Source organism: Hemibagrus wyckioides, linkage group LG08 (assembly GCF_019097595.1).
Source record: "Hemibagrus wyckioides isolate EC202008001 linkage group LG08, SWU_Hwy_1.0, whole genome shotgun sequence".
NCBI lineage: Eukaryota > Metazoa > Chordata > Actinopteri > Siluriformes > Bagridae > Hemibagrus > Hemibagrus wyckioides.
This window is the reverse complement of record NC_080717.1, coordinates 22943192-22959868: the sequence shown is the minus strand read 5'-3', so window position 1 is coordinate 22959868 and position 16677 is coordinate 22943192. Positions and strand designations below refer to the sequence as shown.

At 39.4% G+C, this 16677-nt stretch overlaps 1 protein-coding gene across 9 annotated transcripts in view; it reads left to right on the top strand.

The window, feature by feature from the left end:
• The window catches only part of magi2b (membrane associated guanylate kinase, WW and PDZ domain containing 2b), a 143500-nt gene that overhangs the window by 103109 nt on the left and 23714 nt on the right, over positions 1 to 16677 (top strand). For all 9 annotated transcript variants that reach the window (XM_058397263.1, XM_058397262.1, XM_058397259.1 and 6 more), the window contains one exon: positions 8260 to 8291. In XM_058397263.1, coding sequence (XP_058253246.1) covers positions 8260 to 8291 — 32 coding nt within the window. The remainder of the gene's footprint in view (positions 1 to 8259; positions 8292 to 16677) is intronic.

The following is a 16677-nucleotide window of genomic DNA, read 5'->3' as shown; positions in this document are numbered from 1 at the left end:
TACTGAGTGCGAGACTATTGAATTCCAGCGCCGGCACACCGCCAAGGTCCCAGCCAGGGTCGGCCATGTTCACAGCTCTCTCCTCTCAGTGCTGCGATTAGTGTACAGCTCTCACGCTGAGACTCAGCCACAAACTGACAGCGCTCTGCGCCAGTTAGGATGAAGATGTTTAACAGAGAGGAGGGATAATTACAGAATAAGCCAATCGAGGACTGACATGTCACAGAAGCTTCATCTGATCTGACTGAAATTAAATAACCCTTGAACTGATTTCATGTAGCTGTAAATAACCTGAAAGCCTAATGGAGATGTTCGAGGATTGAAACACTCCAGATCTATACCTATACCTTGTTTTCTCAGTTCCTACCATAGCTAGCTCTCAGATCTGACCTCATAGCTAGCCATCAGGTCAGCTGTACAGGTGAGGGATAGCACATGCTTTCTCCAAAGCATGGTAAGCCAGACACTGCAGCTTTTCAAACTGGCGCTCCTGCTAACAGCTGATCCCAGAGCAGCTGATCCCACTTGGAGGAAAGTGCTAACTGAGTGTGAGAATGTGATTCTCTAGTGTCGCTCTGATTGACAGGGGAAAGAGTAACACCCAGAAAGCACAGCCAGTAACTCTTGCTTGGATTCCCGGGCACGAGAATGCTATTCTGTTGCACCAAATGATACCCTATATATCTTTTAGGGTAAATTTAGTTTGATAGACACAGTTTTAATATTAAATCTTTAAGGAGGTGCAGTTTATATATATATATATATATATATTTATATATCTTTTTAAAAAATCTTAAAATTTAAAAAATTTGACTCGGTCACGGGTTTTTCTATACATTACTAAGTCCGCTAAGCTAACCCATGCTAAAATGACCCATATAGAGAGTTTACTAGAGAGCTTCCGCCACCAATCAATCTCCCCCCTCCTTTCGGGCCGTGGAAATATTGTTCGATATAAAACGGTCCATGCTACAAAAAAGGTTGGGGACTGTTTAGTGGCTGTTTTGATTCCTGCCACTGTCCTGTGTTCCTGGAGTTTGCATGTTCTTCCTGTGCTTTGAGGGTTTTTTCTGGGAACTCCAGTTTTCTTCCACTGTCCAAAGACCGTCCACAGGTTGTAGATGGATCCCTAAATTGACTTTAGTATGTGAATAAGTGTATGAGTGTGTGTGATTGTGCTTGTGATGTGTTGGAACCCTGTCCTGGGTGTCCCTTGCCTTGTGGGATAGATCCCAGACTTCCTGCAACCCTGTAGCATAAGCGCTACAGAAAATGGATGGATTTGTTGAATTTAGTCAACTGACTGACAGAAATACCTACACTTTCTACTTAATCAAGAATTCCTTTTTTTCTCTCAATATGCAAATTGGTGACACCCCCAACTGTACATGCCTACCCCCTCCTGTCACATTTTCAACACTGTCATAGATTTTTCAATTTTTCTTTCAGCTCTCTTTATTAAAAGAACAGATTTCTCATTGTGTTTCCATATTAACATTTAGATTTCTGTGGATCTGATCCCAAATGGTCAGCCTTTAAGTACAGGCTCTCCTTTAAACGGAGTAAAGAAACTTTATAAACTGCCCTCTAGGGTGCTGCGACATGCAAGAACATGTGATATAGTGCCCCCTAGGGTGGTGTGACTTGAGAGAAAGTGATGAGGGTGCCTCTGTGTGCAAGAAAACATGATGAAGTGCCCTGTAGGGTGCGTCTACATGTCTACATGAAAATGCCAGGTTTAAAGGGCTTCTCCGTCTCAGCTGTCCATCGCGGCCCAGATCACTGCGGTCTTTGCTCTGGCCTCTGTGTTGTTCGTTCCCACTCTCTCTCGTCTCGTCGACCACGCCGCACTCGCTGTTTGCAGTAGTGCCTTATTGTCAGAGCTATTCACAGCACTGTTATGATAGGGCAGGTTGATACGTCTGATCCCCTGACTCCCTAGCCGGCGTGCGGCATCACTTCAGCCGTGGCATTTCAGCGTTGCGGACAGCTCCACTTAGACCCGCGACATTTCAGTACCTCGGACAACTCCCTTTCCTCCACTCCTCCGGTCTCTGATCTCATCTGAAGCACTCGTCACGCTGAGCCTCATGGGAAACACAGACGTCCTCCACATACCCGATGATTCACTGAGTGGCAGTCTGCAGATTCCGCAAAAGGAGGCAGGGGAGATTTACAGACAATGTTATGAATGAAATGTATTATTTCATCACACTTAACATCTTTTAAATGAAACTAGAATAAGGACATTGAGTACCTTCTGTTCTCTGTGTGGGTTTTGTTTCCAGCTTGAGCTTGTGTTTAGGGAATCGGGTTTGATTTTACCATGTGATGCATTTATCCTGGGCAGTAATGACAAAAAAAACTACAAAAAAATGGATTAATGTTGTAAATCATATCAATTTATATATATATATATATATATATATATATATATATATATATATAGTAATAAATATATATAATATTTATTTATTTATACATTTATATATACATACCTTAAGCTGCAAAGAAGAAAAAAAACACACAATCCAGATTTTCTATTTTCCATTTGTGCTCTAGACGCTATTGAGAAATCTCATCTCAGGTTTCCTCATAAATAAAAAAAATCTGGCAACCTTAGAGATAAACTTCACAAAGCTGATTTGCACATTCTGAAGGCCGAGCCCAGAAATCAACTGAAGCGTGTGCGCAATCAGACTCTGTGTACAAGTAACTTTTCCTGTGTAAATGTTAACTTTTGCTTTTTCGCTGAATGTAAATACGGCTTCCGCGGCAAACGGTGGTTATATAGAATGGGTTGCCAGATTGGATCACTGTTTCTAGAACAGTCAATGTTTTTAGAACCAAGCCGGTGGATTACGAGTGACATCAAACTGCTATCGGATTACAGAGATGTGAATTAAATCAATCGGCACAAGGTCACTAGTTTCCACGTGATTGAATTTTAAGAATAGTCCAGCTTGTCAGACATGACCTGGCAACCCTGGAAGAAATCGATGCTTTTAATCAGCGATGTAGTGCAGTGTTAAATGATTTTTTTATTTAGTGATTTATTTGCCACATAGATGTTTCTCATAGTGAATACATTTTTATTAATTTCCAACAAGTAAGTGGTTTATATATCTGAATCATATCTGACTGTGTGTCAGATTTAATGTAAACTAAAAGGAAAAAAAAAAACCTTTTTAACGCTCACTACTACTGATTTTCTTTTAATCCCCTTCAGGCTTGATATTTCATCCAACTGCAGATGCATTGTATTTGTGCTTGGAATGTTAATTACAAAAACCTCTTAAATGATGAGATATGAACAGGAGATTTCGTGTAGCAGCGATGAAACATGAAACCTCATCCCCATCTTTCGAAAAAACAAACGCCTGCCCTGCCCTTGTCAGAACCGACAAAACGGAGTGCACAGCGTCATCTGCGGTGAAATCTCAGCTAGTTTATCTCAGAATCGAGCTTGTGTTCAGGGACGAGAGGCTCAGTAACTTGGCAGCGGTGTACGTTTGGCTTCACGTTCCGCTCTTAGTGGTTCAGCCAAGCTCCGTCCCGGTCATATAGCTCTCAGTGTAATCCTGTTAGTTTAAGCATGCGTGCAAATGGCTTCCTGTCACCTCTCATACGTGCACTTACACATAAATACACACACGTGAAGAGCGTAAAGGATCTGGGTTTAAATACTTGGCCTGTGACACGCTTGCTTTTGAAAGACTAGAACTTGTTCAGTTCGCAAATAAAGCCACACCGGTTCTGTGTTTTTTTTTTTTTTTGCGTTTTTAATTTGTACTTTTCGTGGGTTTTAATTAAATCACAGACACATTCACAAATGTCAGCTGCACACATCTGGTATAATTAGCCAAAGCTCTTTCAGCTCCGAGGATTTATTCGTTATATTTTTCTCTTCATTGTGGCATGAGATTCCATTTTTATCTTCTGTTGATGAGCGATTGTGAGTTTGAATCCTGATAATGTCACAGCAATCTGGGGCAGGTGGTCCGGCTAACCCTGACCCTAGGCATGGTGGCTTTGTGGTTGGAACATTTGCCTCGCATATCCAGGGTTGGGGGTTTGATTCCCACCTCTGCCCTGTGTTGTGTGGAGTTTACATGCTCTTTAGTTTACCTCTTCCTCCAGGTTCTTTAAGGTTCCCTAATCTCACTGAGTCTGAAGACGTTTGTTGTAGGATGATTGGTGTCTCTAAATTATCCCTGTGTGTGATTGTGCCCTGTGATGGATGGACACCATGTCCAGGGATTGTCCAAGTCTTCTGGGATACGCCCCAGGCTCCCTGTGATCCTTTAAAGGATGTGTTTTTTTTTGTATTGATGCGGCCATGTTGATTTGATGTCGCTGTGTAGGAATTCCAAGTTTTCTCATTTTTTCTAGCCAGACATTATGGGATGCAACCGTTAGTCAGCATTAGTTTAATGAAGGTTTCTACCAAAACGTGTAAAAGACACGATGCAAATTGACCGGTTTTGCACCCGCATTGATTTAGTGAAACTGAAACCCACTTTAGGAACAGTGTGTATCCTACGTGTGCAGGTTTAATAAATCCGGAGAGCATGCATTAAATTTCCGGATGCCTGTTTCTGTCAATTGAAGACTAAATTATAGTATTTACTGAGACATATTAGATATTTGCTGTGTGTTCACACCTGTGATGCCAGCAGCATTCAGACAGAGACTGTGAAAAGGGTTGCATTCACACTTACCTTCCCTTCTCCTCATGATATTATTCATGCACTTAATTTTTTAAAGTTGTGCACACACACACACACACACAAACACATGCACATATACACACACACACACACACACACATGCACATATACACACACACACACACACACAAACACATGCACATATACACACACACACACACACACATGCACATATACACACACACACACACACACACACACATAGAAACACATGTACACACAAACACGCAAACATTTACACACAGACACACACACACATTCATACACACACTCAAACACATGCGCACACACACACACACATACAAACACATATACGCACAAACACGCAAACATTTACACACATATGCACACACACACACACATTCATACACACACAAACATATCCACATACACACACACATACACACACTCAAATACATGCACATATACATACACACATACAAACACATATACACACACAAACACGCAAACATTTACACACACACACATATGCACACACACACACACATTCATACACACACAAACATATGCACATACACACACACACACACATACAAACACATATACGCACAAACACGCAAACATTTACACACATACACACACACATACAAAAGCACATATGCACACACACATGCATACACACACACACACACAAACAAAAGCACATATGCACATACACATACCCACATACACAAACTAACATACAAACACACACACACATGCACGCACACACACACACACACACACACACATACACACATAAATAAGAGCACATGTGCACACACACACACATATGCACACATGCACAATACACAAACACACCCACACACACAAACACTCACAAGCACACACACAAACACACCCACATGCACAAACACACCCACACACACAAACACTCACAAGCACACACACAAACACACCCACACGCACAAACACACCCACACACACAAACACTCGCACACACACAAACACTCGCACACACACACACACACTCTTGATCCCATTAGACATGCAAATTGCCGCTTGTTATTGTGGATCTTAATGATTCAGGGCTATAATATATTATTGATCATTAATAATAACACTGAACTTTAAAGTACTCCAAGTGTTCAGACTGCAGTACTTAATACTGACTTTCTCACTACTCAGGTATTTCACTGATATGCAGATATTTGTAGGATAAAGTTGCACCTGAAAGCTACCGACCCTGTGCTAAATCAGCTAGTGCTAGTGATCAGAATTGTAGTTATTATGCTAGCATTATATTGGATCAGATTTGCAGTTAATTAAATTGTTGACAATATGGCGGTGCAAATGAGGACTCAGATACTGTGACCAGTGTGAGCTAGCTAATCTGGGAAGACAGTAGGGCATGGGGGCAATCTGCATTTGCATGAATATTCATGAGTATATTAATAGAAAGGCACAGAGATGTTCAGCTTGAAGTTGTTTCTTGCAGTGATGCGCTCATCCCACTGATTTATTTTTTCAGTACAGTACGAATATTCAGGGGTTTCGATTCTCGGAAGTTGTGTCCTAAGGTGTGTTCACAAGACCTGCGTGGTGTCCGTCATCATCACACGTCCGATCAGAAAGTAGGTCAAATGCAGTTTTCAGGCCAGTGCCTGATCTTTTAAACATACCTCATGCTGCTTTAAGGATTAAATTTGTAACTTGATATTTTTCCATCGCAGTTTGAACCTGAAGAAAGAAATGCGACACTGTATTGTACCTTCCTACGTAGTCACTTCTGATTTTTGTCCATATTTTATCACAGAAACCTTTTATAGCCATCTTAATTCCCTCAGCATGTGTTATGTCTGATGTCAGTTTTTGCTTAAGTTGTGTCTGCCTCAGCGTAAGCCTCACTTCCCAGCACCACTGAACTGACAGATGCCCTGTCCTGAGGGAGCTGAGAGGACATTTCACACCGAGGACTTTCAATTTTGTCTTTCTATACTGCGCATAACTGTCCATACTGATCAGCTGCCTCGCAAGAGGACAAAGCTCTCAGATTCCCATCCGTTCTGTTCACCGTCTTCATTCTGTCATACGGCATGCAGCTCAGTTTCTCTAGCTGGTGCTGTATCGGATTCTGATTCCGCTGCATACATTGGGATTGATTTGCAGTACATCAGTGTAACCTTGAAGAATGCTGCTGTCTAAACCTGGAGTGTGTACACTTGGTGTGTGTGAGATTCAGGAAATCTGAATACAATAATATCATTTATTAGACCGAGTACAAGCAGGAGTGTGTGTTTTTGGTGCACAGTGGGAGTGATATTTACACTGATATGAGTGGTGTTTAGTGTTAATCGATAAGGAGTATCACAGAACAATTTATTAAACTCTGACAAAAAAAGGCAAAAAACCCTGAAATAATAATAATAATAATAATAATAATAATAATAATAATAATAATTATTATTATTATTATTATTATTATTATTATTATATTTATTTATTTATTTATTTATTTATTTATTTAAATTTTGGAGACCATGCAAAATGCACATAATTTGTTCAAATTGTGAATAAAAAAGTCTAGATTATCCCCCATCCCCAACCACCTCCTCCACCACCATATATATATATATATGTATATATAGAGAGTTTGGTTCTCTTCTTTACTTGTCACCTGTTCTGAAGGTGGAGTCTCTGTTCTTCAGCAGCACACGCACCTTTGCGGTCATCCACGGTTTCTGATTAGCGTGTGTGGTGATGGTCATTTACCCACAAGTCCACATGTCAGGGTCTGTCAGGGTGAGTGTTCTGTAGTTCACTAATAGCTCCTAAGAGTTCACGGACTGCCTCCCTATCATTACTAGTGGTGGGGGATGTACACCTCAGCGGTGAATTCCTATGGTAAATAAAATGCTCTGCATCTAAGAGTCACAAACTCCACCAGTGATGAGAAGTAAACAGAAATGAGCACAGAGTTTATGCTCGATTCCATGTTGATATAAACACACAAGCCACGAGTCTTCGAGCACAGCACTGCATTTCTGTCTGCATGAGACGAGGTGAGCCAATAATGATGGCATCAGAAACTTTGTGAAAACAAAGAGACAGCAGTCTCTAAACTCACGCCATGTAGTTGCTGAAGTCGGATGTAATCCAATGTATTGTTCTGGGATCAAACACCGGAGAGTAGGATGGACAGGCGAGCCGACCCACTAGGGTCCTGTCCTCTTGATGCCTTCCAGAAAGACGTTGTTTCACAGAGCACAGTTGGTAGTGTCTGTTGCTTCTATTAATTGTGAAATAGGTCCAGATGTCATTTCATGTCGTCTGTTCATTAGTGCAGAAACTACACTAGGCTTGCATCATATCCTATTGTACCACATGGAATAGTATGAAAATAAAAAGAAGCACCAGGATCAGTACCAGTGCATGTCATTAATAAGCTCATGATGTAATTATCTCACAAATAAACTTGACTCCTAATCATTTTACTGATAATGAAAGTGACATTTTGGGAATGGATCGTGATTTAATCTCCTTTTTTTCTTCTCTTTCTCCTTGTTAGGACACTTCTCCTCCTGGGACGGTGCCAAACAGGTAAACAGATACTTCTCAATATCTCTGATGTCGTCTGATGTTTGATGGGTAATATTTAGATGTCGTGAATAAGTATAGTCATCGTCGTTTGACGGGAATAATCAGAAATCCTGGTTGGTAGAGGAGCATCATTTTAAAATAAGGTACTGTCATGGATACCTGACATGGAAATATATCTCCACGAGTCACATAACAGCACCGGAATCCAAAACACAGATATTCCTTTCCTTTCCTGAATACAGTGACAGTGCTGAAAGATCTGCAAGCTTCATGGGGTAAAGGATCAAATCACCCCTTTGTGTAGTATAATAGGATCTGGCTGCCGGTGGAGGTTGGCCTTTAGCTCTGCTCTAACACCGTCTACTCTCCCCCGAAGCCTAATCTTACTTTCACCCGTTCTCAGAGCGCAGATTTGCATTAAAGTAATATTGCCGCACAACAGGTAAGTCCCAGTCCGTAGCCACTGCATCACCGAGTGTCACAAATGCAGAAGGATAAAAGAGCAAAGTGACAGACAAGGTAATGCAGTCGCCACGGGTGGTCTGCCGATTCAGCGTGTTCCTCCTATATCCCTGTGTTAGAAAACAAAGCCCTGTAACCGAATCTGAGGTTTGTGTGCATGTGCATGTGTGTGTGTGTGTGCGTAAAGGAAAGACGCATTTATCATGAAGAGAAATGATTCCAGGTCGGACGATTATGCAGATCATTCTCAATTGATATTCCTGCACCCTGTTCCCTGAGATCTGGCTGTTTCATCATGCTGTCATAGAAAGCGAATTGCTTTGCCAGACCATGAACAAGCTTTTGTCAGCGCCGGATCCCGACTGAATCTAAAACCGAGAGCTGTCTCATTGTGATTTTCGGGCCTCATCACACTGTGGTATGGGTTACAGCGTAGTATATTCCAGTATTTTGTCATCGACTTCATGAATCATTCCGAACCCAAGCCTGTGTTGCCAGAAAAATAAAATAAAATAAGATTACTACAAGGATGGAACAAATAATTGATTCTTAGATGTGTCATATTTTTGATTTGATTTGATATTTTTGGATGATTTTTCACTGATACACAAAATGGCATCATCCTGTTTGTATGCTGTGAAGAAATGGAAACCAAACGCGAGTCCATGCGTATGTTTACTTATAGAACTCTGGATTTTAAAAGCACTGTTGAGTGTGATTGGTCAGAATATGTTTCTGTTCCATAACAGCAGCTCAGATATGTACTGTAGCGGTCAGGCAGCAGCTTATTATGTTAATGCACATGTTCTATATCTTATCATTCATCATTTTTAGCAACACGACACACAGCTATGGTAAAAAATAAAGATAAAAAATCAGTGCGTTTATGTTAAACAAAGGAAAATGTGTTCATTTGGTAAATAGATTGTTGTGAGTGAAAATCCCAGGCGATCAGCAGTATCTGAAATAGTCAAAGCAGCCCATCTGGTACCAACATCCACGGGACAGTTAAAAGTCACAGGGATCACATTTTCTTGTTTCCAAAGCTCTCGGCTCGTGTCTGCATGATTCTTGTTGCATTGTGCCGCTGCCACATGATTGGCTGATGCCATAACTGCATGAATGTTCCTAATAAAGTGGACACGTAGTGAGTATATCATTTATCTAGCTTATTTATTTACTAACAAACTGTTTGTTTAAACAAAAAAAAAAGGATTTTTGCATTTAATCCAAAGAAAAGCATGGAAATATGAAACGAACGGCGCAGCTGTCGAACCCGGTGTCACGGTGAGACATAAGTGATGCCACAGTGATCGTGTCCAGTCACCCGTTTAATACTGACTAAGAATAAAAAAGAAAAGAAAAATAATTCGGCAGCCAGAACATCAAAGTGTCTATTTAAAAAAAAAAAAAAATCCAAAAAACAAACCAACAAACAAACAAAAATTCTGAAAATCTCTTAAATGATTGATAATAAAAAATTTTTTTTCAAAAGCTGTAAAATTAAAAAAGAAGGAAAAATAAAAAGAAATCTGGGCGACTGCATCCATTCAACTGCTTTTAATTTCGTGTTCTATTCAGTGTGCAAATAATTAAAAAAACATTTTTATGAAAAGTTATGAAAAGTCAAAATACGAGTGATCTTTCAGAAAAGTTTAGTGTGACATAATTGTCCACAATCTTTATATTTTGTCCGCGTCATATTACCAGGGGTGATATGATGCCTCAAGGGGCGGTGGTGGTTCTGGGTTTGGGGTTATTGGCTGGAAGATCGGGGGTTCAAGCCCCAGCACTGCCAAGTTGCCACTGTTGGGCCCTTGAGCAAGGCCCTTAACCCTCTCTGCTCCAGGGGCGCTGTATCCTGGCTGACCCTGTGCTCTGACCCCAACCTCCAAGGCTGGGATATGTGAAGAAAGAATTTCACTGTGCTGTAATGTATATGTGACAAATAAAGGCTATTTCTACCAGCCCTGTGGTCTGAGTTTAAATATAATCAGACACTGGATTTATTTTTGTTTGTTCTAATGGATATACATTGAACTTTATTTGTAATGATAGATGAAAAAAATATAGTTTAAAAGGAATCCTTTAAAAGAGAGAAAAAAAATACAAGAAATCTCAGTCTGGATCATTAAATTGTGATAAAAATAGAAAAATTAGAAACAGAAATGAATTCCCACTGTCTGTTCTATAGGCTCAGGATGAAGGATGAGGATTTTGTGTAAAACAAAGACTAAGCCACTCTAACAACAGTTAGATTTAGGGGAAGCTCGTCTCGGCCTCTTTGGATCTCAGTGTGAGCGGCATTAGCAGGCAGACAGACCCGGAGTGAAAAGCTAACAGGTATCCGCTGAGATCCGTCATGCCTGAGGCATCAGACTGTGGCACTGCTGCTCTCCTGCCACACTTCACACACTCCTTCAGTGCTCAATCCATCTCCCGCAGGGACAGCCCGATCTCTCCGAGCAGAGGAACACAGAGTCAGAGCACAGGAATAATGAACTGCGGCGTCGTTACCGTGCGCCGCATGCGCTCCAGTCGACTCGATGTCACTTTTACACACACACCAATGTATATGTGGATATTTTTTGGCATATATTACCAACACACACACACAAAAAAGAAGGAAATTCAGCTCTGTGTGCACGGGAAGTGATGCAATAACGTGTTATGCCCGTGTACTGTTGTCTGGAGATGCTTTGTGTGCACTGCATTTAAATATTAGTGAATCATCTGCTGCCGCACAGGCTGGGATTCGGATATTGTCAAATTCTGCTCTGTCTGCTGGATAATCCAGGTATTTCTCACACTAGAGAGAACTTTCTTCAAACACACTGCAGCCCAACGATTTCAACAACCGGCATGTGTTTGGTCGAACATCAAGCAGTGGACTTTGTGAGCTAGCATTAAAATACAAATTCGATAGGATTAAAAAATAAATCGCTTTGATTGGCAGTTTGTTTGGCGTGCTTCTCTTTTTAATTCCCTACAATAAACCAGGAGTACAGTAAAGTCCCACGAACATTCGAGTTGCGAACTTTCACAGATATGAACTGTCCTCGCATTTCGAACGTTCGTAGATGCGAACAAATAGCAGAAGTAGCTAACGTGTATGTCACAGTTGTGCTGCTGTACAGTGCGATAGCGTACAGCATTACAGCGCTCAAACAGGGCCAAGGATGTCCGGAAGCAAGAGGAAAAGCAGTGGTGATGTGGAGGGGACTGCTAGGAAGCACAAAGCAATAACCATGGAAACAAAAGTAAAAATAATTGAGAGACTGGATCGAGGCGAAAAGCTTTACATTGTATACTTGTGTTAAAGGTGTATAAGACTCTTACGAACAAATCCGACTTGCGAACGCTCTCCCGGAACGGAACTCAGGGACTTGCTGTATTTCCGCATCCTTAATCTCATATAGGAATGCAAAGATCTCTGAATATGCAAATGAGAAGCTGCCAGGCTAACTCCGCCCGTTTGCAAAAATCAGCAGATCACACTGAATCGAAAGACTGAATGAAACATTATTAACGTATGAGAATGTTCAGTTTTACTGATATGGAGCCTTGTTTTTCAGCCTTTAATAAATTCCTAGGACACTTTCCAAATTTGGTAACGCCTAAATTGGAAAAAAAAACAAAAAAAAACAGACTGATCTAATGTATCTTGATTGATTTAATTAAGCACTATAAGATATCTATTTCTCTTCCAATTGATGCTAGCAAGTCTTTTATCTATAGGCTTTAACTGGTTTCCCTTTCGACTGCATGGCCATTTAAGCACCATTTAGAGTCCAATTTGGATCCGAGTGCAGCCTGTTAATACATCATTAAATACATAACACAATTCAGGTCTAGGCCTGGACACTTTAATAGCTATTCTGTACCTTTGGGTTTTGTCTGTTGTGCTAATAATCATTAAGTCGCTCAGTTCTGTACTTATCTGTTATACCTAGTTAATAAACATGCCATGTGCTGGTTTACAGCGCAGATAGTTTGATGATGCAAATAGCCCTGAATCACGATTGGTTTAGATAACCGAATAACAAAACGTGTGATCTGGGTAAAGATCTTGATTGAAAGCTACAGGTCTGGGATTTATCTTTGCAGAGTGCTGGTTTATAATCCAAACAATGATAACAAAAAAAGATATTGTTTTTATGACTAAACTGTGGATTTGTAAGATTTCATGGCATAGGCACCGTCACACACTTTCAAGTGTTAAAATGTAAAGCAACATGAGGAGTGTTCATCTACTTTTATCTATTATTCTATGAAGGATATGATTTTTTTTTTCATAGATACCAACATTTCTTTTTTATCCGTGTTATCTCTGAAACTCAGATATTCTCTCCTTCTCGTTGTCTACCAGGAGCCCATTAGATATAAGAATATAAAAGAGAGAGGCGAGGCTGCTGCTGCATTCCAAACAGATGTGTAAAGTTTTTGATATTTCTGACCTCTGATCACAAAGTTCCTGGGCTTGAATATGGAAAAAATAATCTCTGACCTTCCCTCATCCAAAAAAAGAGTAAAAAGGCTAATTAGTGTGAAATTGGAGTGAAAATCATTTTGCATCACCGTGTAAATTAATATCCACAGCTGAAAGGTCTGCATGTTATAATTGGATTTTAATGTGATATTGTTCTTTGTTAAACAGCGCCAACTTGCTGACAAAGCGAACGCTTCATTTTGTGATTAACCTGTCAGCGTATTTTAATATGATCTTTGACTCAGCTCTGCATTTTAATTCATTAGAACTCAAACAACTTTTCATGTGGATGAAAGATTTATCTTTTTAATTAGTGATATAAATATTTAACCTGCATGCTAGTGTCATGTCACATTAATCCTTTATGTGTACTCTTTGGACCCTTTGGTACCATTATGGTCAAATTGACCCAGGACATTATTGGGGTTTTAAATGTACTATCAAAAAAAGAAATAAATGGGGGGAAATATATATATATATATATATATATATATATATATGTATATATATATTCCCCCATTTATTTCTTTATATATGGAAAAATAGGAAGAATAAAAACTGTCATAGTAGAAATCAAAGACATGATAAATTATGAAAAACACGAATAGTTATGTAAAGCCAATTGTGTATCGGATGTACATATACAAATATATGTGTATATAAAAATATATATAATATATATATAAAAAATAAAAGTAAAAGTATGTATATAATATAATATAAACATAAATAAATAATAATAATAATATAATACAATATATTATATATAATATAATAATATATATAATATAATAATATGATAATGTAATATAATATGATATAATATTTATAAAAATATATAAATAATATATATGTATAAACATCTATAATATATAGTATATAGTATATACATGTATGTAGATAAAAAAAGACAAATATAAATGTAATGACAATAAATAATACGGTATGTGCAATGTGCATGCATAAGATAAATATATATATATATACACTATATTGCCAAAAGTATTCGCTCACCTGCCTTGACTCACATATGAACTTAAGTGACATCCCATTCCTAATCCATAGGGTTCAATATGACGTCGGTCCACCCTTTGCAGCTATAACAGCTTCAACTCTTCTGGGAAGGCTGTCCACAAGGTTTAGGAGTGTGTTTATGGGAATTTTTGACCATTCTTCCAGAAGCACATTTGTGAGGTCACACACTGATGTTGGACGAGAAGGCCTGGCTCTCAGTCTCCGCTCTAATTCATCCCAAAGGTGTTCTATCGGGTTGAGGTCAGGACTCTGTGCAGGCCAGTCAAGTTCCTCCACACCAGACTCTGTCATCCATGTCTTTATGGACCTTGCTTTGTGCACTGGTGCACAGTCATGTTGGAAGAGGAAGGGGCCAGCTCCAAACTGTTCCCACAAAGTTGGGAGCATGGAATTGTCCAAAATGTCTTGGTATGCTGAAGCATTCAGAGTTCCTTTCACTGGAACTAAGGGGCCAAGCCCAGCTCCTGAAAAACAACCCCACACCATAATCCCCCCTCCACCAAACTTTACACTTGGCACAATGCAGTCAGACAAGTACCGTTCTCCTGGCAACCGCCAAACCCAGACTCGTCCATCAGATTGCCAGATGGAGAAGCGCGATTCGTCACTCCAGAGAACGCGTCTCCACTGCTCTAGAGTCCAGTGGCGGCGTGCTTTACACCACTGCATCCGACGCTTTGCATTGCACTTGGTGATGTATGGCTTGGATGCAGCTGCTCGGCCATGGAAACCCATTCCATGAAGCTCTCTGCGCACTGTTCTTGAGCTAATCTGAAGGCCACATGAAGTTTGGAGGTCTGTAGCGATTGACTCTGCAGAAAGTTGGCGACCTCTTCGCACTATGCACCTCAGCATCCGCTGACCCCGCTCCGTCAGTTTACGTGGCCTACCACTTCGTGGCTGAGTTGCTGTCGTTCCCAAACACTTCCACGTTCTTATAATACAGCTGACAGTTGACTGTGGAATATTTAGGAGCGAGGAAATTTCACGACTGGATTTGTTGCACAGGTGGCATCCTATCACAGTTCCACGCTGGAATTCACTGAGCTCCTGAGAGCGACCCATTCTTTCACAAATGTTTGTAAAAACAGTCTGCATGCCTAGGTGCTTGATTTTATACCCCTGTGGCCATGGAAGTGATTGGAACACCTGATTCTGATTATTTGGATGGGTGAGCGAATACTTTTGGCAATATAGTGTATATATATATATTATTATTATTATATAATATTTATTATTATTATTTAATATTTATATTATTATATAATATTATATATATATATATATATATATATATATATATATATAATAGCAAGGAAAGTGTAATTTGTTTTTGTAATAAAATTATAATTTGTGTACAAAAATAAATAAATTTGTGTAAAAAAAATATACAATAATAAAAGCATAAAACTAGAAAAAAATGGACCAATGTTACAATTAATTGAAATTATTTTTAACTGATTTATCAAATACGGGAGATGAACAGTCACTGGTGATGAAATAAAGCTCTCAAAAATGCAGATGATTTAAAACAAATGCGAAACACTTTTAGTAAAAATTTAAACTCAAACACAACACAAGAATTAATGCCTCTGTGAAGTCAGGGTCGTTGAGTTCAGTAGACACTGATGCTTCCTTTCGCTTTTCCTGCTTTTCCTGCTCTTCCTGTTTTCCATGTATTCCCTGCTTTTCCTGCTTTTCTGTTTTTTCCTGCTTTTCCCACTTTCCTTGTTTTTCCCGCTTTTCTTGTTTTTCCTGCTTTTCTTGTTTTTTTTTCTGATTTTCCTGGTTTTCTTGCATTTCCTACTTTCCTTGTTTCTCCTGCTTTTTCTGCTTTTCCTGTTTTTGCTGCTTTTTCTGTTTGTTTTGTTTTTCTTCTGTTTATCCTGCTGTTTTTTTTTTTCTGAAAAAGCAGGAAAGTGCGAGTTGAACCCGAGTGGAACAGAACTCAGCATTAATGCACCTTCAGCTAAATAAACAGCAAGTCTGTTTATTAAAAAAGATCAGAAGCCTTCAGCTTTTCTGCCCATTGAACCCGCTGCAGCAGTTCACATCAATTTGCATGCTTTTAAAAATGAATGTGTTTAAATAAATGTGCAGGTGCTTAGAAGGACAAACTCCTCTTATGTGAAAACAAGCTTGGGTAATAAAGTGCATAATTTTGTAATTAGAAAGGGAAAAAAATTGTAATTTTTGCCAGATATTTTATTCCAGTTGCTTTTAGTTCAGTGTATTGTTTTACTTTTTAATATTTGTATAAAGTGCCTTAAAACTTAACGCAGAAATTATTGTATAAGAACTGTAACCGAATAAGAGAAGAAGGCATAAACGTGGGACAGCATGGAAAACACACACACACACACACACACACACACCAATAAGGCTTTTCGAATAAAAAAA